Source organism: Lissotriton helveticus, chromosome 2_2, assembly GCF_964261635.1.
Source record: "Lissotriton helveticus chromosome 2_2, aLisHel1.1, whole genome shotgun sequence".
Lineage (NCBI taxonomy): Eukaryota > Metazoa > Chordata > Amphibia > Caudata > Salamandridae > Lissotriton > Lissotriton helveticus.
This window is the reverse complement of record NC_136060.1, coordinates 295,007,752-295,033,239: the sequence shown is the minus strand read 5'-3', so window position 1 is coordinate 295,033,239 and position 25,488 is coordinate 295,007,752. Positions and strand designations below refer to the sequence as shown.

The window sequence follows — 25,488 nt, the reverse complement described above, 5'->3', positions numbered from 1 at the left end:
CACGGTAGTATGGTCGCAACTCATACCTCTATTGCAGTGGCGGGCGGGGGATTCGGTCAGGGCGTTGAATCACTCGGTAATGAGGATCAACACACAGTTGGACGAGCGGTTTTGAGCCCCCCCCCTGTTGCAGACGATGCCTCATGGCCGTCTCGGGGGTGGACGGTATTACTTGGGGGAGGGAGTGCACTTGAATGAAGCAGGTAACTTCTTGTGGTCTGACAATAACTGGGCCTGGTTGGAGGGATTTCCAGACGGAGGGAGGGAAGGTCCTGGGGTCTGATAATGTCAAGGGCCTGGTTGAAAGGTTTTCCTAAAAGTGAGAATTTTCTAGGGTAGGTCGAGGCAGGGGGAGGCCAGATCGTCGGTTAACAATGCTGGCCTGTGGCGGTAAGGTCATTATCGGTGAGCACATATTTTGAGGTCTGAGGGGGCGGGCATCATCCTATGGAGGTTCCCGCCCAGGGGGAGGAGCCTGCGGGCCACTCCCACAACTCCAGGGGCAAGGTAATAGATGCTGCAAAGCAAAGGAGCGCGGGTAGGAGTAGTTCACGCTTTCCTTAGGCTGGTAGCCACCCCGCGCGCGTGGACTCATGACGCCACCGGCGCAGAGTAAGGGCCCTCCTTTAGTGGGTAAATGGAGTTCAGGGCGTAGACCGGGCAATTCCCGGGGTAACACTGCGCATGCGCACATCCAGAGGGGAGGCGCAGCTTGTAGGACCTGACACCGGTAGTGACCCTGCCATATGGCCAGAAATGTACAAAAATTCTAGATGAGGATGTTTAGTATAAGTTAGGTACAACATGTATTAGAGTTTTGTTAAAGTCAGGCTCTCAAACTTGTTGCTAAGAGTATGTACCTAAATGTCCTGCTGAATTTTTGTATAAATTGTTGATTATGCAATTAAAACCTTTTTTAATTTCATACTTTAATAAATACGGCCGGGCGACTAGCGCCCGCCTTCCAAAAAGTAAAGACGTCTCGTGTCCACGTTCCTGGGTATTGGGTGCCGGATTGGGGGGGAGGCGGCAGCTAGTCGCTGACCATGTGAAAAGGGGGGGCCCTCGGCCCCCCCGCACGCATGGCGGCGCGGCGACCGTCGCCCCCACTCTCTCCGTTGTTGCCATTCGGCGGTGGGGGCGTGCCCTGGGGGGCGCGGCCCACCGCCGATTGGCTGGTGGCCCCCTTGACCCGGATCCTGGGAAGTGGGTCCGGGTCAGGGGGGGCGGGCTAGAGGAGGGGCCACCTGGCCCCTCTGGAATAAAGAGATAGGGAGCGCCCAGGAGACCCCCTTGTCCCTGGACGCTCCCTCGCCGAAACGGTGTGCCCCGCGCTCGGGGCTTCTTTGTTTTCCCACCCACCATCCCTTGGAACAAAAAGTTTGGTAACAGTTCTTATCTCTGGTTGAAGGGTCAGTTCTGGATGTACGGTCCACGGGTTTCACAGGGTAATAGAGATGAACGGTTGGTGTATTTTGTTGATGCTTTTGTCTAGGAATTTTTTCCCCCTTTTAGCAAGTCATGTGTGAAGTGAACTGTATTTAATGCTATGTGTCTTTAGGCCTTTTTTCCCTTTGTAGCTATACGTTGATACTGTTTGAAGTGAACTGTATTTAATGCTATGTGTCTTTAGGCCTTTTTTCCCTTTGTAGCTATACGTTGATACTGTTGAAGTGTACTGTATTTAATGCTATATGTCCTTAGGCCTTTTTTCCCTTTGTAGTTATACGTTGATACTGTTTTATTAGCCAGTGTAGCTGTCCTTTAGAATTTTTTCCCATAGGTCGTCGTATTTATTAGGTATGGGGCATGCGGTAAGGTCATTATCGGTGAGCACATATTTTGAGGTCTGAGGGGGCGGGCATCATCCTATGGAGGTTCCCGCCCAGGGGGAGGAGCCTGCGGGCCACTCCCACAACTCCAGGGGCAAGGTAATAGATGCTGCAAAGCAAAGGAGCGCGGGTAGGAGTAGTTCACGCTTTCCTTAGGCTGGTAGCCACCCCGCGCGCGTGGACTCATGACGCCACCGGCGCAGAGTAAGGGCCCTCCTTTAGTGGGTAAATGGAGTTCAGGGCGTAGACCGGGCAATTCCCGGGGTAACACTGCGCATGCGCACATCCAGAGGGGAGGCGCAGCTTGTAGGACCTGACACCGGTAGTGACCCTGCCATATGGCCAGAAATGTACAAAAATTCTAGATGAGGATGTTTAGTATAAGTTAGGTACAACATGTATTAGAGTTTTGTTAAAGTCAGGCTCTCAAACTTGTTGCTAAGAGTATGTACCTAAATGTCCTGCTGAATTTTTGTATAAATTGTTGATTATGCAATTAAAACCTTTTTAATTTCATACTTTAATAAATACGGCCGGGCGACTAGCGCCCGCCTTCCAAAAAGTAAAGACGTCTCGTGTCCACGTTCCTGGGTATTGGGTGCCGGATTGGGGGGGAGGCGGCAGCTAGTCGCTGACCATGTTGGGGATGTTGCATGGCTAGAAACCTTGGTAACGCATAAAGGTCACAAAGGCGATTCCTACTGGCTTTGCCAATACTTGTTTTATCTACTGAGGGATATGAGGGTAAACGGTGTTTACTGAATCTATGGAGCAATGTCGGTCACATCGATAGCTTTTGAGTAGGGGTTTCGTCTCTCATTTTCTTCTCCTAAGACAGGCACAAACTTGGCTCATGGGTGGCGGTTTCCTATGCCCAATGCTAGTAATTTTACAGCAACCTTTCACAATGGCGCTGAGCATCCAACACAGTGCTGGCGGCAAGCAAAAGAAGATGCTTTTTATTACTTGTGGAGTAAACTCCAGCAGATTTCGGCTTAGGTCTCTGTTGTCGCCACTACTACATCATCTGACCCCTGCATCCTGGTCAATACACTTCTGTGACCAGAAGCAGCTTTTTAAAATCCTAACAGCGCCAGTACGATGGTGCAATGGGGATTAAAGCAAACATGTGTTTGTTTTCAATTGAATGTTTTCACATTGTTAGTATGAAGGACAATTTAATTGTAATGTGTTGAGGCAGTGCTTGCAATTAAGTAATAAATTCATGCATGACCTCGGCCACTGAAACATTAAGAATTATATAAAACATGAAACGTACAATTAGATTTTTAGTAACAACTAAATAAAGATTTTGGGGATTCTCTTCATGGTGCCAATGATATGCAAGCGTGTGCGCATGAAAAGTTTTAACAAGTCTAAGAAGCAGACATTTTAAACATCAATTACAGTGATGCCGAACAGCTACGTACGTCTGCTGTGATGTCATTGAATTTCGTAATAAAGGCATGTTTTACAATATCCACTGCTATTTCAGATGCTATCACCATACAAACATCTGGGAAGAGCACCCAAAGATGATCTGAAAAACAAAACAAAAAACAACAACATGCAATATCAAAATCGTGAACACAACAGCTTTTATATTATTTTATATTTTTTATAAATGTCATAATTACCTGGATTCCATGAGAACTGTTCCATGTTTCTTAGGCAGACTATAAGCAACAGCACATAATTGGTAAATCTTTCCTTAATATCTGAAAAATATAAAAACGTAATTAAGAAACATACTGAATCACAAGGTCACATAAAACTAAAAATGTGTCACTGGAAAACAACAATATATCCAGCAATTAAACTTGTTCTTCTAACTTCTCAGTGCAACTGGCAGTCAAGTTTTACAGTTAAAATGGCTGGAAAGAATTGTAGAACCTTTCACTAGTTACTCAACGGAGGTTTCTATAGTTTCTTTGCTTGTTCTCTGCTCCTAAAGAGTTTATTCGATAAATGTTAAAATATTACTTTATCCACTAACTAATCAGTGTATGTTTCAAAACTACATACTCGTGTCCTCAATTTTAACAGAAAATATGTTCTACTTACACAAAATGCACTTTCTGGACAAGGTAGAAGACAGTCCGAGATGGATACAATAAATATGTCCATAGTCTAAAGTCTGATTGTGAACACGCAAGATTGTACAGGACTTATCTAGAAATGTGAAGGATGCTAGTTGTGTGACTGCACAGGAAGGACGTGGATAGAAACCCCACCATATTTAGTAGGGGAAGGAGTTCCCATTAGCTTAACATTTGTTTAACACGAATTTTGTACCGTGTGATACCAAACAGAAGGGGATACACCCATTGCATTAAGAAATCACGCTAAAAGCAAAAAGTTCGACCTGACCACTAGGCCACATCTCTTCCACGTGGGCAAACAAGCCAGCCACAAAGGTGTATCTCTGTTATTGATCGGACTGCTGTTCAGAGTGTTTCATAAATTCGGAAAAAAACGTCTTTGCATCAGACGCCAACTACACTCCAGTAAGAAATGATTCCAAGATGCTTCAATGTGTAGGTGACCGACATAATATTTTAGAAGTGACACGGAAGAAAATAAGCTGTCATTTAGAAATCAGACTTGCGCATATTTTTGGTAAATACAGAAAACTTCCATGAGTAGTGTTCTCTAGTTTCAAACTGCTCAGTTGTCTACATAGGTATAATTCTTAACCCCCAATATGAAGATACCGCCTATTAGAGACAAAGGTCTGTATTCAAACTCAGTTAGTATTTAGATTTAGAAAACAACGGGCAAAGTGAATGTGTTTTTACCAAAAAGGTTGTTCAGTGCTTCACTATACAGGCTTTCCGGAGAGTTGTGCCTTTAAGAGAGAAGCAATAACTAACATTGAAAATAGTTCAACTCAAACATATTCATTTGTTGGGGGCCCATCCTGTTACTGTTGTCTCAACCGATCCACTTGTACCCTGACAATAACTAGATCAGGAACAGTAGCTTAGGTCTGAGCACTTGAGGCCTTTTCTTTAAATTTCTTACAAATATATTTAGAATAAAACGAATTGGAGCATATTCATAGAGATTGCAGAACAAAATGGGCACAATGACACGAAACTATGTGGGCAAAATGAAAATAGCTGCTTGTCCATTCCAAAGATAAGGGCGTCTTTGCTGCTAATATATCAACAGGCAGAATGAAACCAGAAGTGTTGGACCCTTGCTGCTTGCGGCGTAATGCATGTACTCAATCCCGGTCGTGAGAGGCTCACCAAACGCCTCAGATCAACCATTGCAGGGGCAATGTTTTAACAGCTGACAAGACATTTGGAACAAAGAGCGAAGACTGTCCTCCTGGCCCCGCTGAGGTGATTTGCTTTAACAATCAGCTGGTTACTGTTAATGAAATAAGGTACAGGCTCCGCCCTCGTAATTGTAAGAAAACAACTGTCATGGATTTGTTCATAGTTTTGGGGGCACAAAATATCGACTCGAAATCTATCCATATCCCCAGAGGCAAATATCTGTACAGGGGATAGATTTGGTTCATCAGACATGACAATGTCATGGATTTCTATTAAGTATAAACTACCGCATTGAATGAGATTCAGTTGAAGAGGCAAACCTACTCCGGAACGCAGAATTTGAGACTTGTAATTGATAAAACATGTTTAAATCTAGAAGGCACACATAATTTAAATGTCCAGTTTTCTACCAAAGTAAGGCCGATAGCAAAATCAAATATTGATTCCAATGTCAGAAGAGACGCACAGAACTTACCTTTAGGAGATTCAAAACAAAGAACATATACTTTCAAGATTAACATTTAAAAATGATTCCAGGGCAAATATCAGATTTATAAAACTGTTCAATCCCCAATAACATCGCAGACTACCAGAGGGTAATGAATCCGCATGGTGTGCAGATATCAAAATACAGCTGCCTCGGCTCTTCATGAAGGCCGAGAACATTTTCGAATTATGTTACAAAGTTGTGAGCGCATTATTTCAACCTGTGGAGAATATCCTTTACAGTTCTTCCTTCAATGTATGGGAAGCATTGTCTCACAGACGCATCTTCCCGGTATTATTTTGATTTATGCTCTTTCCCACTGCGCAAATTGAAATGCACAATTGCTGCCAATTTTAAAAGGCTTCACATAAATATACCACTGCCTAAAAATGTACAATATTTTTGGCACACCCACAGGATACCACCACTCCTACCGCCATCCTCGCAGAATCTGGAACAAGGTCACCGAAGACCAGCTCACCACCTACCTCAGCAAGACCCTACCACGGACATCTACGGATGCCAACACCTTCGCACGCAACCTCCACCACTGGATCTCAGTCTGCGCCAACACACTGCCCCCCCCTCAGGCAAGCAGTCCTCCAAGAAAGCCAGCTGGTTCTCCTCCACCCTCCAAGAGTACAGGTGCACCTGCAGATGACTTGAGAAAAGATGGAGGAACAGCAAGATCACGGCAGATCACGCAGCTTTCAAATCCACCGTCACCACATACCACTTCCTCATCAGAGCAACAAAGAAAGCAGCCCTCGAGGAATGCATCAATGCCAACTCGCACTACAGCAAAGAACTCTTCACCTTGTTCAAAGTATTCACCAAACCCAGCACGGATACAGCAGACATCCCCCCATCCCAAGACCTCTGCGACAAACTCGCCACCATCTTCCACTGCAAGATCAAGGAGATCTACGACAGCTTTGCAACCCACCCCACCACCAGCACGCAATGGCACCAGCCTTCTGCAGACCCTGAAAAACTGGACCACCCTCACCTCTGACGACACCTTCAGTATCATGGCGAGCATCCACACTGGAGCCCCCTCGGATCTCTGCCCTCATCACATCTTCAACAGAGCCTGGACCTCCATCGCACCCGAACTCTGCTGCACCATCAACTGCTCCATCGAATCTGCCACTTTCCGGGAAGATCGGAAGCATGCAGAGATATACTCCCTGTTGAAGTAACCTTTGGCCAACCTGACTGACCTCAAGAACCACAGACCCATCTCTCTGCTCCCCTTCCAAACCAAAGTCATCGAGAAGGCCATTAAAGCCAAACCCTCAGAGTTCGTCGAAAAGATCATCATCGTGGATCGCTCCCAATCAGGCTTCAAAAGTAACCACTGTACTGAGACTGCTCTCCTCGCCGCGAGAGATGACATACGCACCCTCCCGACCTAGGCAAGACTGCAGCCCTCATCCTCCTGGGCCTCTCGGCCGCCTTCAAAACTGTCTCCCACCACACCCTCTGCGTAAGACTCCATGACGCCGGCATCTGTGACAAAGCCCTAGAATGGATCTACTCCTTCCTCACTGGCCGAACGCAGAGAGTCAGACTTCCACCATTTACGGGCCTCAGGGATCCTACCCGAGACCCATCCTCTTCAACATCTATATGGCCCCACTGGCAGCCATCGTCCGAAGCCACGGACTCAACATCGCCTCCTATGCCAATGACACCCAGCTGATTCTCTTCCTCACAGACAAACCCACAGCCGCCAAGAGCAACTACCATGAAGGGATGAAGGCAGTCGCCACCTGGATGACGGACAGCTGCCTCAAGCTGAACTCAGACAAGAACAAAGTCCTCACCCTGGGCTCCTCCCCCTCCCCCTCCAACTCACGGAACCCCCCACACACACCCACAGACCTCGCACAAACCCTTTGCATCATCCGGGACTCCTCGCTCTCAATGAACCGCCGAAATCAACGCTGTTTTGTCCTCCAGCTTCCACATGCTCAGCTTCCTTTGTAAGATCTTCAAGTGGATACCCAATGAGTCCAGGCAAGTCACCAATGCGCTCGTCAGCAGCAGACTCGACTATGGCAACACACTCTACGCCGGCACCACCCAGAAACTGCAGAAAAACTGCAGACCGCCTCGAACGCCTCTGCCACACTCATCCTGAACATGCCACGTTGCAACCACATCACAGGCCACCTGAAAGACCTTCACTGGCTACCTATCAACAAGAAAATCACCTTCAAGCTTCTCACACATGCCTAAAAGCCCTCCACAATGCTGGACCTGCATACCTCAACCACTGCCTCTCATTCTACACTCCCACCAGACATCTCCACTCGGCCAAAATGGTCTTGGCCATCATCCCAAGAAAGCTTTCTACATCGGGCGCCTTGAAATATGGATGAAGATACTGCCACATACAAATAAATAGAAGCTGACAGTGACGATTGCAGGAATTATACCCTAAATTACTTCAATACATGCTAAAGAAGTCTAAGAATATGTTTAAGTGAATTAAACATATCGAATGAACTAAACAAATTGCAGGTCAAATATATTTCATTGATTAATTTGTAATAAGCTCCATGCCGATATAGAAATAGAGAAAGTTGAGAGAGCCCCCTGACGAAGGCACCCCAGCCGAAACGCGCATAGCTTCTATCTACCGCCAGACTTCCCACTGTCTGTGTGCTATCTGGATCTCCCTTCTGTACATATTGTGCACTGAAACAAATGGTCTAATCATTTGTATAAATTAATTGCACTGTTCTTTTGTGAATATATGACCATGCAGTATATTTCTTTGATACACTGATAATTTTAACTATTTAACAAAAAAAAATCCGAATAATGGTTTGATATTGAGATATAACAATTAAAAATAAAATAAAAAAGCTTTTTGATAAACAATGGAATATGGTCATGGTCTTTAACTGATAATATTGCACAATGTATTTTGTTTAAACACTATTGTCATGTTGGCCTGAAATTTGGAACTTTTTGATTATCATATACTTGTTTCTAGCCTTTTTTTTCCCTTTCATGTTTATTTCCCTAAGGCTAGCAAGTTCATTTCTGCATGTAGGGGTCCCTCCTTTTCCCAAACCATCATCACACAAATCCGTAAGACCACAGCTGGAGGAAGATCCTTCTCCTACCTCGCTGGGAAGACCTGCAACTGCCTGCCTCTGCACCACAGGCAATCACCATTGCTGCCGCAATTCAGAAGGACCTTGGGACCTGGATCTTCGACTAAACCACAACCCAGCCCCCCACACCCGCCCCTTGAGACCCATACATGTGAGTAGTTGTGCTTTACAAGATAACTGATTGATTATGGCACAGGACATACTATTTCTCCTTTCCCCTTTGAGGATTTAAGGATCAGCCTTTCTAGTTCTAAACGCCTAGTATCCCATGTAATCCCTCCCTCTTTACCTTCAAAGGGAAATAGAGTAGATAATGGTCAGCAATGGAATTGGTTACCCGGCGCATTATCTGGTAAATCTACAGATAATCGCAAATTGACACATTTTTAGCAGCAGTTTGAAAATTATCTGTTGGAATGCCGCCGGAATTAAGAACAGTCCTGAAAAGATGCAGTTTTTATATACCTTGGAGGCTAATGTGATCTGTATTCAAGAGACGTGGTGTGTGGATAAATTGGCAGTGGATAGGGATTACTTCGTCTTGGAAGGAGGGGCTGTTGCCTCTAGGAGGGGTCACGCTAAAGGGGGAATTGCTTGCCTATTGTCTAATCGGATAAAGTGGAAATACTCACATCACCTAGATCCCAGTAACCTGTTCCAGGCAGTGACATTCTATTTTGACAATCTGGAAAAGATTCAGTCTTTGATATTAATAAATGCATATATTCCCCCCGACGTTTGTTATAAAGGAGTGCTAAAACAAGTTTTTGCCTTCATTAAACAAATTAAGAAAACAGTTCCTTCCCCACAGATAATTCTACTGGGCGATCTTAATTGTAAGATTTCTAATCTAAGCTGAGGAACTATTTAGAAACAGGCTTAAAGAGGAATACTGTCAGATCCCACAAGCTCTCTTTCCTGATAAAATTAGAACTAACAAGAGGGAAACTGCTCTGGAAAGAATTATCTGAATCCGAGGGTATTATAGTGAATGGAAGGCTTCCATCAGACACTCCTGCTCTTTTCACGCACAAATCTCACAACAGTGAGTCGATACTGGACTACATAATTGTTGAGTATTGTTTTTTCCACCTTTTACAAGACTTAGTGATCTCACAAACTCCTTTTAGTGATCATAAAGTAATTGTTTTAACTCTTTCTATAATCCCGCCCTCGGCTGACCCTTGAACTCTTAATGGCGATCAAATTAATTTTGGGGCTAAATCTGGAAGATGCTTTTGGAACTCAAAAGCCATGAAGGGTTTAGGAAATCTTCTAGATAATACACTCGGCGATCTCCATAATTGGCTAGGGGCCGAATTGACATCTTTTGAGCTTTTTATGAAGAGGATTATTCTGGTTGCAAGGAAATCCAACTCAATCATAAAAAAGCCCACACTCCCTTGCTCGATCATTTCCTTAAAGAAGGAAATAAATAAACTGGTGAGGAAACAATACTTGTCCAGATCCCCTGAAAGATACCAACAAATAACCACCTTAAAAAGGAGACGAAGGGTCAAGTTTAAAATAAAAAAAAGAAAAAGAGGATTCTCTCTGGATTAACCTGCGGGAGGCCGCAGTGAACGGACACGCTAGACTGTTCTGGTCCATAATCGGGGAGGGTTGAGGAACAAGAGTTAGTTCTCGCCCTATTCACATATGTGAGCAAACCTGGGTAAATGTTATTGAAAATTTATATGCCAGTAATGGGCTAGCGGACGTGAATATGAGTCTTCGCTATGATAGCGATATCTTAATAGATTTCCCGTCCGAGAAAACCATTGAATTGGCTATAAAAGAACTCCGTCTCTCAGGTGCAATGGGGCCCGATGAACTCCCCATATCGGTCCTGAAACAGGACCCAGTTTCTTGGAGCAAAATTTTGTTCCTCTTATTTAGATTCTGCTTCTTGAATAAATCTGTCCCCCCCATCTTGGAAAGGGAGCATTTTGGTGCCTTTGTTCAAGAAGGGAGATAGGAATGATCCTAAGAATTATCGACAAATAGCCCTTCTCGATGCAATTGGCAACATTTTTTCCAAATGCCTCCTATATATTATAAATGATTGGGTGGAGAGGAATCATATTTTACCCCTAGAACAGACAGGCTTTCGCAAGGCCCATGGTACATTGGACAACCTCACCGCTCTCCAGATAATCTGTGATAAATATGTTAGGGTTCGTGGGGGAAGAATATATGCAGCGTTTATTGATTTCTCCACAGCATTCGACAAAGTTGATCGGCCGTTGCTGTGGAGAAAGCTGGCAGCCCTGGGTATGCCTCCACTCCTCTTAGACTTGGTTAAGGCCCTTCATTCTGATACTTGGTGCCAAGTATTACAGGGTGGGGAAAGGGGGTTATCTCAAACTATCCCGACTATTAATGGATTAAAGCAGGGTTGCCTTTTGGCACCTCTGCTCTTTTCCTTATATATTTCTGATCTCCCTAGGTCTTTATCAGCTTGTGAAGGTATCGCTCCGGCATTAGGGGGATCGCCTATCTCTTGTTTGCTCTACGCGGACGATATTCTTATACTAGACCTTACACCCAAGGGGTTAAATAATCGTCTGTATGCCCTACATCTTTTCTCAGAACTCCATTATTTAAAGATAAATACGACCAAAAGTCAAATCATGAGTATCTCAGGGAGGAAAAAAACAAAATATGAGAAATTTGGCTGGTCTGTAGGTGGACATAAACTAGAGGTGGTTAATTCCTATGTCTTTCTAGGGAAAATATTATCCGACAACCTAGGCGACAAGGCCCACATCGATAACAATGCTCGTAAGGCCCTGTCTCAGGGTAAAAGTTTAAATGCATAATATTCTGCCACTGGAAGAAGACACTTTCCACATATGCTAGAGGTTTTCAGGGCTAAAATACCGTCATCCCTCCTGTACGGAATCGAAATAGTTGATATAGGGCAATGGGGTTTTTTACATGTTGTAGAAGGAAAAGTCTTACGGTTTTTATCCTCCACTAATACTTCCTGCTCAGTGGCATCTTTAAGACTTGAGTTTGGTATTCGTAGTAGTTGGGTGCAAGGGTTGGCAGGGCTGGTGCGTTGGGTAACCAGCTTGGCCAGAGGGGATATGGGTACTTTGAGATACCTAATGAAGTTGGAATTGTTGGGTACTTTTAGGGAGTTCTCCTCTCTTGTAAAGAATTTTAGGAAAGCTGTTGAACTTTTGCAATTGAAGGAGAGCACTCTCTTTACCCTATCCGCCGCTCAGCTAAAACCCCTTTTGAAACAGGCCTCGTGGGACCTTAGCTTCAAACTGGATAGGGAATTCATACTTGCTAAGAAAAATGTATCCCCTCTTATTGATACGTGCATATTATAATAATAATAATAATCCACATTTGCAAAGCGCACAATCACCCGTAAGGGTCTCTAGGCGCTGGGGGCCGTCGGGAAGATTAAGCAAGCTATTGCCCAGAGTCACATGGTGCTGGGCTAACCTGCCGCCGGAGCCGGGGATCGAACCCTGATCCCCAGATTCCAGCGTCAGTCGCCCTGGCCGCGGCGCCACACCTCTCCATATTAAAACGTTTGCAACCCTATATCGCCTGAAATATACCCCACGGCATACGGCGTTTCTGGCTTCTTTTAAGGCAGGATCTTCTCCCCCTTAATAAGCTTATGGCTAAGTGGTACGGTTATCCTGCAACCTGCAATCTTTGTAATCTGTCTACTCAGGATTTTATTAATGTTCTTTTTGTATGCCCTGCACTTCGCTTATTTCGCCGCAAGTGGTTTAGACAAATTTGTTTGAAATTGAACATTCTTACAGCCAACTCTTTTTTGAGTGCGTTATATAATCCTCTTAATGCAATGTTTTGTTTTAACATTTTTGATTTCTTTAAATGTTTTTTAAATATCTATTAGGTGGTCTGTTTCAATAGTGTTGATTGATCACATAGTATTTGTTAAAAAATGTTGTCAAGTGTTTGTTGTATTTCTTATACGTTTTTTGTATTATGAATATGCTTATTTTCCTTTTTCTCGTTTTATGTGGACCACTTTGGAGTTCCAAAACATAATAAAATAAAAACTTGAAACTTGATTGATTATTTAATTAATATCCGTCTAGTTATTTATATGCAGTTTTATACTGCATGAACTAGATCAAAATGGGAGTGTGAGCCCTTTACATCAGAACAGTTTCAATGGATAACGACTTTAAGTATGCTATGTTACAATTTACTGAGGTTATGTGAAAAGCAGGCAAGAAGGGCAGCTTGTCGTTACGATTCTTCAGTCATCTAAAGTGAAATGAAGGCAAAGTATTACAGGTCAATGTTCAGACATACAGTCTACCTCTTCTAGGTGGGAACTGCTTGTTGGGTTGATTAGGCCGCAGCCCAGCCCAGGCTCTCCTGCTGTCCATGCTATAATGGACAAATTAATCCATTCAGGGGCCGTGCTGAATTGCCTCCCAGCATTGCAACAGTTCAGGGCCGATTAATGGCAGAAATTAATTTGATGGTGGACCTTTCAGCCATGTTGTTTAGGCGACTAGAAGGGACACATGTAGATCAGAGGTATTCGTGAAGCCTGGTAGGGTAAACAATAATCAGATATTAGGACGTTGCATTATTGGAGGAGGAGCGCTCACATCAATTTATCAGCTAAAGTGGATGGGCAGCCATTTTTCCTTCCAACATGGCGGTTGAATTTAGGTCTTGCTATCCTGTGCCAAAAGGAAACAGCAAGTTACGGGTTTACTAGCAATAGATGATCCACGGCAGGACATGGTAACCTCCATGAAATGCAAGCGTGCAAAGAGATCATGTTGCTTCCTCAAACAGATGGCAGCATCTCTTACCCAGTCTCTATGTGGTGAAGTAGTGAAGACACCCACTCCCTCCCTCCCACCCACTCCCTCCCTCCCACCCCCTCTTGACAACACATTTCACCTACCCAAATCTTCAGTCACCAGGGGAAAACAATCTAAGTGGGGCTATAGTCATCTGGTGAGCCTCATGAATAAGAGGCAAAGAAGTCCTGAACGCCACCCACCCTACCGATCCAACCCAGCTGCCTCCATTGGGCTCTCCATATCTTGAGCAGAGTCAACCATACATATTGTAATAGTCTCCATGAGCTCCAGCAAGGGTTTTCCGGTGTCCCCAAAGCCTTCGTCATATCTGTGTGGCGGTAGTCGGGTAGTGTGGGCAATCAGTTTCTCTCAGGTCTCCAGAACTCTGTGGAGGAACTCCTGATCCCACCACCGCAGTCTTAATTAATTAGCAAATTTAAAGAAGTAGGGATCGGTCTGAGTGACCTGAAAGTAATGATTTTCTGTAATGGAAATAGATGTTACTCAACTTCAAGGAAGAGTGAATTAAACCAAATATCTTAAAGGGGTCTGCTTTCGGAAGAAATCAGCAGATATATCAATTGTGCTTCTATAGCCATGACCCTGCCAGAATTGATTAAACATTAGATGACATGATCACAATCTAAATATTGCAAGCACTTCCATACTGTAATATAGGTGTAATCCGGCAAAGGACTTAACAGTTAGTGAGGGCCTATGCACTGAAGAAATCAAAAACTCCACACCTGTGTAGAATACTGTCCCTGACTTCCCAAACACTGAACTCAATAGGTATCACTAACGTGTTATACATGCGTGAGCTAACACTGCATAACTACTAGGACAATTAATTATCTGTAATTTATTGAAGTTGCATTTATAAAGTGCTTCATATCCCGGTTGGGTCAATAAGGCTCTATCAGGAGTCAAGCAGCACAATACTCCATAAGTTCTACCTTAATGGGAGGGTATGTAGTTTTATAATGGCCAATGTGAAAAGTGGCTTGATGGCGTGGTTGATGACCAGAGCTAGTCTCTGATTGAATCATACGTTGCTGCATGTAGTAGAATGAAGAGAAGTGCGAAGCCATTTAACGTATGGTTGTGTCTATCATCCTTGTGTAGGGGACTGATTCTGTTTTTTTAGTGGATGCTATCCTGAATCATCTACTAAGAAATTCCTTATGGTCTTGGATTCTTTTAGTTTTTGCCACAAGTTCCAAAGAATGGTGTTTGTATAGAAAATGAGATTGCACCGATACTTGAATGGTGAGAAAACCAAGAGGGGTGCCATACAAGTGTGAAGGGTTCAATGCTAGGAGTGTCTTCAGCTATTTACTTTTATGGATGATGTACCAGTTTTGAAGATCGCCCTATGGGCAAAAGAGGGTGCTTTGACAAAGACACCTCTGCAAATAAGTAGCCAGCAAAGTGGCGGAAAGACTTATGATGTGGTAACAGAGGCATAGTTGTAATAGGTGGATTTTTTTCACGTTTTCAGAGCATGAGGAGTGTTAATTTTAAATAGAGTCCATTTTCAGAGCTACGGTGAGACAGGACTAGGGTACTGGGAAACGTAGGCATGGGAAGATGTTTTAAAGAGTTTGCTTTGTGTTGAAGACATTGCTTGTAACTTGGTTCAATTGAGGAAAGAGTCAATGATAGCTTGCGGGTTTATTTCAGTAGCTGCTGCTGGAGGAGGGCAGATTTCCTGGGGTCATGGGCTGGTAGTTCTTCTAATCTTCTCAGATTAAGATCTAAGTTTTGAAGTTTAGTTTCAGGTGAGTCCTCGTCATCCATTGGCTCAGAAGTAACGGCCGAGTCCGCAGCAATTAGATCATTTAGGTTTTCTGGCTGTAGAATGATCTGTATGGCATCAGGGTAATTGTAGCAAGTTACACTGAAGTATTTGATGAGGTCTGGAAGCAGGCTGAAGAAGGCTTTAAAGAGGATTGGAGATATCATCAATCCTTGCAGTAGTCAAGGTGTGATGTGGAAAAGACTCAAGTGAAAGGATAAGCGGGAAAATGCTTGATCTGTCACACAGGTTGGAAGAGATCTATTCTACTGTTGTTCGAGGATGCCAAGTTCCTCTAACCTCCGAAGGAAAGAATGAGATGTGGGTGGGTGGACTGTCTGGGAGGTGGAAGACAGGCACAGCAATAGTAGAGCAACCACTGAATTTGTTGACAATTGAGGAGATCATGGTGGATTCAGTACCTCTGCAAGGGCAGAACACCTTTCATAGATTACAGAATAGACTGTTTTCTTTAATGAAATTGGAGAGTCAAGTGAAGGCAGTTAATTAAATACGTTTTGGTTAGAGGGGTGCTGGAGGATCAATAGGTATCCAGCTGGATTAAGTTTAAACTTCTATTAGGTCTTGAAGTGTAAGATTAGGAAATTGCTAAGAATATTTCCTGGAACTTACGTTTTGATCAGCAATCCTGAGTCTATTGTGAGCAAGTCATAGTCGGTGGTCCTTGAGGAGTTTTTGTAGGGAACCACCCGCAACTAGCAAATATTCTACATTTTCTGACAAAATGGCCCCTGGTAAAGGGCACTGGCCCAAGAGGTGTGAGTGGCCACCGCACTCCAAATATAGCATTCCTTTATTACCAACCACTTCTTGGGGCTTTTTCGTGCCTTGCACTAAGGTGCTTACAACCATTAATACACCACAACCTTCGTTACAGCTGTGCATATTTTTGCAGATATCCAGCAAGAGATTTAAATTAAGAAATAAGGTGACAGCAGATGATTATATGCTAATATTCATAATGATGATGAACGGTAATAATTTTCTAGGGAGCAGTTAACACCACCTATAAGTAAAGTAGCGCCTATAAAGAGTTTGCTGGAGGCTCCATCCGTGGTTTTAAAATTGTTACTTTCAAGCTATACTCTTCCCCACTTGGTTACGCTGTCAGTTCCCAGTACGGATTGGCAAACAAATCCACTTGATCTAGTATTTATCCAGGTGAAAAGTCACTTTGGGAATAAATACTCATTCATCTCAAGAATATAGCACAGTGAAATTATCAAAACTGTTTCTCTTTTCATGTGTACATGCAATGTGTTTGCTCTAACATTCAGTATTTGACTTGTAAGAACCTATGTCTGTTTACAATCTAAAGCAGGACTGGCCTTTAGGATGTTCGAGCTGGGCCGATGCCCAGAGCGCCAATGACCAGGTGATGCAGGAGCTGGCTGGAGCAGTCTCCTTCCGACCTGAATCCGAAGGAAAGTGTGTTTAAACGCGGTTTCTGAAGGCTGCTGTCACCCATATACACACTAAGTTTTTCTTATGTTGGTGCTCCTTAATCCCAGCCCCTCATCTTCTTCCTAATCCTTCCGTATTTTTGAGAGACCGATAATCAAAGAGGGTGAGCAGGGAGGGGTGCCACATTTGATTTGGCCCAGGGTGCCATCTAAGCAAACGGCGCTTCTGATCTAAAGAAGTTGGAGTGAGTTATGTACTGATCAGGGTCCATGTCCTGTCTCATCGCTACATGTTCCTGAGAGCTCGATTAATCATAAAGGAAAGGAACTGAATGCACAGCGAAAATCGGGATATATTCGTGTTTAGTTAAAATTATAATGCCCCCTAACCTTACGATGTCAACATTTCTGCGCACAAACAGGAATATAATATGACAAAAGAAGAATATTTTCACTCTGTGATGTCTAATGCGGGGACAGTTGCTATGGAGCACATGAGATGTATATACTGAAGGCGCAGAAGGGAAGCGATGCAGCTGGTGCACGTGGGAGCGAGAAGACAGCAGGTAATGAGTGGGTGTGGGACATTAAAAAGCAGAACAGAAATGGTTTGCTGTGACGCCCCCATGCGGTCAGGCCAGGGTACTGCCCCCTGGTAAAGACCCGTCCAGCTGGATCTCATGGTTTCACTGGTAGTGGTGGATCAGTGCGCTGCGCTCAGAGGGGCACCATCTAGGAGGAAGCCTCCTTGCCTGGGACATCCCTACCACAATGAACCGCTAGCCTGGACGTGGCCCCACTGCGCTACCTGCAGATAGATCTGCGCTCAGAGGGGCACCATCCAGGAGGAAGCCTCCTTGGCTGGGACATCCCTACCACAATGAACCGCTAGCCTGGACGTGGCCCCACTGCGCTACCTGCAGATAGATCTGCGCTCAGAGGGGCACCATCCAGGAGGAAGCCTCCTTGGCTGGGACATCCCTACCACAATGAACCGCTAGCCTGGACGTGGCCCCACTGCGCTACCTGCAGATAGATCTGCGCTCAGAGGGGCACGATCCAGGAGGAAGCCTCCTTGCCTGGGACATCCCTACCACAATGAACCGCTAGCCTGGACGTGGCCCCACTGCGCTACCTGCAGATAGATCTGCGCTCAGAGGGGCACCATCCAGGAGGAAGCCTCCTTGGCTGGGACATCCCTACCACAATGAACCGCTAGCCTGGACGTGGCCCCACTGCGCTACCTGCAGATAGATCTGCGCTCAGAGGGGCACCATCCAGGAGGAAGCCTCCTTGGCTGGGACATCCCTACCACAATGAACCGCTAGCCTGGACGTGGCCCCACTGCGCTACCTGCAGACGGACCTGGAGCTGCAGAATGACGGACTAACCAGAATTCAGCTACAGCCAAGAAGATACTGATCACATATCATCCATTTACAAAGCACAAAATGGAACTGCCTCTTGGCTTAAATATTACATGATTACATGACGTAATCAACAGTATGCGGCTTATCAAACACCACGTGACAACAGCAGATGCTCTTTGAGCTGTAAAAGACAGCGTGAATACTCTGCTGAAGTGGGAATAGCACAGTTGTCTGAATCCTAGCAGTTCCTTCCTGGATTCCCACTGACTCCTCCCTACACCCTCCCTACATATCACCTCTTCTAGACGCAACCACCAGAGCGACCTCCTGTAGGCAAAATAGCCAGTTTGAGAAGCGCGTTTCACTGCACCAAAGCATCTTCTCACCCCCCACTTTCTTGTTCAGTCCTCGCGCATGCTCACCCACACACACTGTCTGAATGTGGTTTCCTGCCAGGTCCTATACAACACAAAGGAGGGGTAAGGACTGAATTCACGACGAAGGTCTCCCCATGTGCTAGTGTCGACATGTCTATATTTCATATTTGGACTGCTAGCAGTGCTGCTGTTGGTAGACAATTTGCTCCTAGTTCTGGATTTGAACCCACAGCTTAAAGCATTCAACCACCAACTCAGTTACTTTACTGACATGACATCATGATTTTGCTCCTAACAAAATCGCAGTTCTTCCGTAGCAGAGGGCATATGTATCAAGCAAATTCGCATTCGCAAAGGCCAAAATTCACAGAATTTCGGCCTTTGCGAATGCGAATTTGCTAATTGGTAGGTATAAAGCAAAATCTGGTGCAAAACAAGGAATTGCAAAATTTACGATTCCTTATTTTGCAATTGCATTTAAGGAATCGCAAATTTTGCGATTCCTTAAATGCAATGTATGAAGCAAAAAAAATTTGCACAATGTCCTTAAGGAATCGCAAATTACCACCAACTAGTTGCTAATTCCTTGAAAAATGCAAATTTTTGCATTTTTCAAAGTGCCATGTGATGCACATACATGCCCTTAGTGTATGTGCACCACATGTGCACCCATGCATATTTAAGGGGTGCAACAGGGTGTCCTTTGGACACCCCTGCACCCTTGAAATTATTATCAATTTGCGATTAGCAAATTGCGAATCGCAAATTGAGAATAACTTCCCATTCATTCCTATGGGCCTCCTGGCCCATAGAAATGAATGGGAAAGTATTCCTTAATTGCGATTCGCAATTTGCTAATCGCAATTAAGGAATTTTAAGAAATCGAAAAAAAATGCCATTTTGTACATACATACCTATTTGCGATTCTCAAATAGCGATTTCTTAAAAATTGCTATTTGAGAATCGCAAATCAGGTTGATGATACATATGGCCCTCTGTCTTATTTCTCACACTGCCTTGACTCCGCCCACTAAACAAAAGCCAGCGGGCGCCAGAAGTGCCCCAGCAATCATTTGCACCTGTTCTTTGCATTAACAGCGCCCCTCTGTGCTATAGAAAGGGTCGTAGATGCTTTTGCAGCACCTCCTGCAACACTGATCACACTTTATGCTGATATCCCTCAAAGGGCCATCAGGCCATTTTGGGGCCACAAGATCCCGGGCAGCCTCTCTTTACAGTTGACTGGGGGTGAGAGTTTGATTTGCTCCAACGCTCCGTCCATCATCCCCTTTGGTATCGCTTTGGAGTCAGATCAAAGCAGCGCTTGCCAGTCAGATTGCAATGCAATGATCTGCATTACATACAAACTCACTACGGCAGCGTTCTTTTGGGAACATGGCAAAGAAGGATACAATGATGTATCCTGGCACTCCCCTAACCACTTTGCAGAGCAGTACAATACATCTCATGTTCAGTATTAGACGACAAAATGTAAATAATGCACCACGAATTTGGAACATTTTGAACCAGCCGCATGGAGCTCTTCTCTTTAAAGCAGTTTGGCTGTAGCCAAATGTGTATTATTATTTTTTTTATTTTGACAAATTGCATGCGCACTTGTTTATGTCCCATGGCTTTACTTAGGGGAAATACACATGGTAGTTGAATGTGGACGGGTTGCGGACTTAAACTTCCCAGAACCGCCACTCTGTGAGCCCTGCAATTCACTTTAATGTTGTTAAACTATCAATTTGTATAGCTATTAATGGGGATTGTTTTATAGTACAGGGTTTTATGTGTTTGAATTTTCTGAGTATGCACTTTTACGGTCCTCGATGACGAAATAAAGTTTGTTGGAATGGAATGGTATTTTTCTATTCACCACACACAAGATTACCATAGCATTGGTGGAGTAACCACGGCATTTCATCATTTAGCTCTAGAAGAGGAACTGCATGGAGAATCATCAGTTCACAATGTATCCTGAGTAGAAAAAGTGATGAGGGCACGGATATTTGAGAAGCGAAGATAAATGAAAATTTAGAAATGGAGAGATGAGTAACTGAAGACCTGCCCATCAACTGAAAGAAACCCTCTGGTTAACTGGCAAGTCAGAAACAGTAACTTTGTCAAAGAGAATTAAAGCTAGCTCAAAACTCTTTAATATTCCACTAAGATGTGTGTATCATGGGTGATTATTTCTCAACAAAAATACACCCCAGTGCTTATGAAATGTTAGCGCAAAAAAGAAATGATATCGCTTCCTAGAATACTTGCCGAATTTCTGCTATTACACTAGAACAGTGATATATGCTCCTCTGCAAACGCTGAATTTACTAATTATTTCTCTATGGTACAGTAGAGATACAATTCTAAATTTATGTTATCAAAAATTGAGACTCTCTCGAATCAGTAATATATTTGCCTTTCCATCTGAAAGTAATTCAAATACTAATTAAAATTTAAGGGAAAGGCGTACAAACTGTAATAATATGCACTGGCAAAGCTCAGCTAATAAGTCTGTCTTTAACGTGCTAAGGCACGCAAACACAGACAAGAACAAATGATGGGTAGGATGTTAAAGCCAGCACTATTGGTTTGGCCACTGTTGGGAAAAAGTAGCAACATTGTTTTCTGCTCACAATGAGACAACGTGTGATGATTCAGTGTAGGTTTCAGATGTAAAATAGTCCCCATGCATACCAATGACACTGCCTAGAAGGTGCAATAATACACGAAACATCCAGTAGCACGAGGTGAAAGCGAGATTCTCCTCAAGGCGGGGCCAAAGCCAGCCACTCAATGTATATCATAAGGAACTGGTAAAAATAAGAAAACTAACAGCTACTCTCTGAAGCCAGACTTGAACATAGAAATAAATTACATAGTATACTAGTAGTAGCATAGCTCAACCTTTAAGTAAAACTATATGAACAAAAATACATATATCTATACACAAGTAGTGATCACTTCATTTGAGACAGATTCTTGATAAGATATATTGATTGTCCTGATTGGTCCGTCTACCTCGACGAAGCTTTCAGACAGCGCCCTTTTTTCTGAGCATTTGGTCGGAATCTCTGAAGTATAAAAGTGGAGAACCGTGTACATGCTGAATTAGCATGCGAGGTGCTACCGTTCTAACGCATAACAATGTAGCTGTGCAGTGTATAATTTTGTAGGTGAAATCCTTTCCTACTGCTGAGTATAGGAGTAAGATATCAAACAGCGTAAAGAACAGCGCGATTAAAGTTAGAATGTTCAAACAAACGCTGCCATCTAGTGGCTATAAATAGAATTACCGAACATTTTTGCTCAAACGACCCAGCTACGAGTTTTAACGGTAAAAGCATAGAAAATGTATCTGAAAGTTGGAAGGCCTGAGGTTAAGTATTAGGATATGTTGTATACCAATGAGAAGGTTTATTATACCAGCCTTTATCACACTTTATTTTATTTCTTGTGACCTTGATTTACTACTATCAAATGTCCTACCTCCTTTACTACTTCTCGAAGGAACCCTCCTTACTTACTACTACTTAATACCTAGTTTCTTTAGGCCCTCTAGTTATCCCACCAATCAACTGTATGATGCCAAAAAGTTGCAACAGACGACGTCATTTAACGCATATTAATGAATTTAAACCTAAAACAAAGAAACTGTAGTCAATGCACGAACGAATTCTCTGAATGAACAAGACCAAACCTAACAATGAACATACCAATAACCACTAAACATGAGTTCCGGAGACGGCAGCGCTTCAACGCATTGTCAGCTGTAGAAAGCATCAGTGGCGGTGGTCGCATTCCAAATTGGTGTGGCGTAAAAGCTGGGGATGAATTTTACATAGCAAGCAAGTCCAGCCGACATAAGGACGTTCAGCCCATATATCATTCACCTAATCATCCCCCCATTAATTCATCCATGTTAAATAATCCTCGTGATTCATCTGTTCATGCATCCATCCATCCATCCGTGATCCATCCATCCTTCCTTCTAGAGACTCTCCCATTCAGTCTTCCACCCACCCACCCCCCCGCCAAGCTCCTGCCAGCAGACACTGAGGGCACTCACGTCTCGGGTCAGGAGATGATTCTAGAAATGAGAATGCAGCATTACAGGTGGATAGAACGCAGTTCGACAACGCGCTTTAAAATGTCACTTCCACAGAGAGGAGCCTGATGACAGCCTGTAATGCATAGGACCCGTACCCTCCAGCTCTGACCCCGCCACCCTTAACCTGAACCAACATGCAGAACCCCACATCTTTAATTTAATAACCAAGAGATTGGAGTGGGGTAAAAAAGGCCATGTTTAATTCTCCACATTTGAATAAACATGACAAGCATACACAATGCATATTGATATTCATAAATCATTTTCCAACACCTGAACTTTTTCTGTTCCCCCCCAGCCCTAAGGGAGGAGCCCCATCTGGTTCGCATCTCGCGCTGGGGTATCCTACGCCAGGTGCCGTGCACCTGCCCCTTGGAGTGGTAGGCCCGCCGTTCCTTGTCCGTCCTTACCAGGGCCCACCTCTCTACCACCCGGCTGCCCTGGGACGCCCGGGAGGCTCGAAATCTGTCGCCCTAGCCTCCCCAGCCGGTGGTGACTTCCTCCCCGCGGAGAGCTCCCCATATCCCCCCTCAGAGCTGGCCTATGGAGTCCGCCAGGCGGCCTCCCCTGAATCACTGTTTATTGCTCGCAGGTCTGTACTCCGCCACAAGGGTGGCCAAGGCCCTCAGGTCTGACACCCTCCCCACCTGCGTTCGCAATAAATGCCCAAAGTTCACTTATGAATGTGTCCGTGCCTAAGTCCGACAGGTGTACCCCATCCTGGTGGTACATTGCTTCTCCTGAGATCAACCGGTGCTGAATGTAGCGCAAGCGGCCCTTGGCTGAGCACAACCTCGCAAGTTCGCCATTCAGCTTTCTTACTGAAACATTCAAAGACCTGACGCGGACTCCTGGTCCCCATGTCCTGCGTGAGAGCATGCCCGACCACACAATTGTGGCTGCCGGGAACACGTGTCCTAGCCAGGCGAATTCGGCCAGGAGGGCCTCCTTGACCGCCAAGCGTCCCCTGTCCACCATGTCGTTGCCCCCTACATGTATCACAATCCAAGTTGGGGGCTTGTTCCCCCTCTGTGCTCTGAGTTCATCCACCGTCCACCTTAAGTGTCGGATCCGCATCCCCCAGATGCCATGCCACATGAATTCGACCTCGCCCAAGCTTGCCGGCTTCACCACCCGTCGTTGCTGCACCCGTACTGCCGCCCGGCGCACGAACGAGTGCCCCAAGACCCAGACCACCGCCTCGGGCATACTAATCAGAAGGAGAAAGAGGACACCGTTAGACATCAATGAACAAGGAATGACCAAAGCTGGTCATAACAATTCCGGCCTCACGTATCTTTTGTAGCATCCCGAGACCCAGCGCCCAACACCCTTGACAGCGCTGGGGGGAAGGCCCGCCCCTGCCGCTAAGGTAGCGGCGCCTATCCTGAAGGAATGAGAGGAGAACCCCGCAGATCCCAGACCCAGTACGCCCAGGGCAAGCCTGAAAACCGCTTTAAATTGGAACTGTGACAAACAGTGGCCATTCTCATGCATGAACAGGGCCGAGCCCCCACCCTGGGGACGCAGAGGTAGGTAAGCCAGCATCCGGGCTACTGGGCATGCTGCCACCCCTGGGGCGGGCCGGAGATGTATGGGGGCACCCTTCCCCCATTGGTCCGTCTTCGAACGCCTGAGAAGCACTACTAACCCCCCCGGGGAAAGGGTCAGGTCCCGGAACTGCAAGCCCCCCCCATGGTCAGATCTAGAGGACCCTACCAATTCGCTGAGGCGGAAAGCCCCATAGAAGGCTAAGCAGAAGGCTGCTCCCAGTAAAACCTCCTCGAACGGAGAATCGCACACGGCAGGTAAGACCTTTAATATTTCCGACAAGGTAGGGAGATCCAGAGGCCTACGACAGTCCCGCCTTGGTCCCTCCAGTCTGGCCCACCCGGTCAATGCTTTTCTGATGAGGAAGGAAGACCCAGGGTCCCGTACCCCTGCTACCTTGGCAAAGAAGGCGATGGCCGACAAATGTGCCCTTGCGTAGGCCACCGCCCTCCCCTGATCCCTTAGCCTTTGAAGGAAACCATGTACTGCTTCTGTAGAAAACACATTTGGAAAGCCTGCCTGTTTGGCGAAACCCAAGTATACATTAAATTGCTGTTGGTACGACTGTTTTGTGCGATCACTCAGGGAGGCACCTACCAGCCCCGCTAAGGCGGGGCTCCAATTGTCCACAGTGACGTAGGGAATGCCGTCATTCGCTCCTCTGCCTGTGGGTGGAACCTCCGGAAATCCTGCAACTTGGAACGAGACAAAGCATCAGCTGCATGGTTATCAATACCTGGTATATGTGCCGCCTTGAAGGTTAAGTTTAATTTTAAACACGCCAGGACCAACAATTTCAACAAGCGTAGCACATGGGGGCAGGTAGCTCCTTGCCTATTGATGACTTCTACTACAGCCATGTTGTCTGACCAGAAGGTCACCACCCTATCCCTGAAGTGATCAGCCCAAATAGTTACCGCCACCCAAATGGGGAAGAGCTCCAGGAAGGCTATGTTCCTTGTCAGGCCACTTTTGTGCCAGGCGGGAGGCCAGACCGCCCCGCACCATGCGGCACCCAAGATGGCGCCAAAGCCAATGCTACCTGCCGAGTCTGTGAAAAGGCCCAGCTCCGCGCTGGTTACCGGAGGGGCGGGCCAAACCACCCGGCCATTGAAATCCGCCAGGAAACCACGCCAAACTCTCAAGTCCTCCGTTACACTAGCCCGTAACCGCACCCTGTGGTGCTTCTGGGTAAGACCCACCATGGCGCGGGCGATGGACCTGGAGAAGGGGCGTCCCATAGGGATGATACGAAGTGCAAAATTCAACTGCCCTACCAGGACTTGGAGCT

General features: G+C 45.2%; 1 protein-coding gene across 1 annotated transcript in view; it reads right to left on the bottom strand.

The window, feature by feature from the left end:
• The window catches only part of TAPT1 (transmembrane anterior posterior transformation 1), a 620,835-nt gene that overhangs the window by 208,331 nt on the left and 387,016 nt on the right, over positions 1-25,488 (bottom strand). Inside the window, exons 8-9 of the mRNA XM_078678446.1 lie at positions 3,470-3,550; positions 3,263-3,372 (exon numbers count right to left, since the gene is read on the bottom strand). Of these exons, the coding sequence (XP_078534572.1) occupies positions 3,263-3,372; positions 3,470-3,550 (191 nt within the window). The remainder of the gene's footprint in view (positions 1-3,262; positions 3,373-3,469; positions 3,551-25,488) is intronic.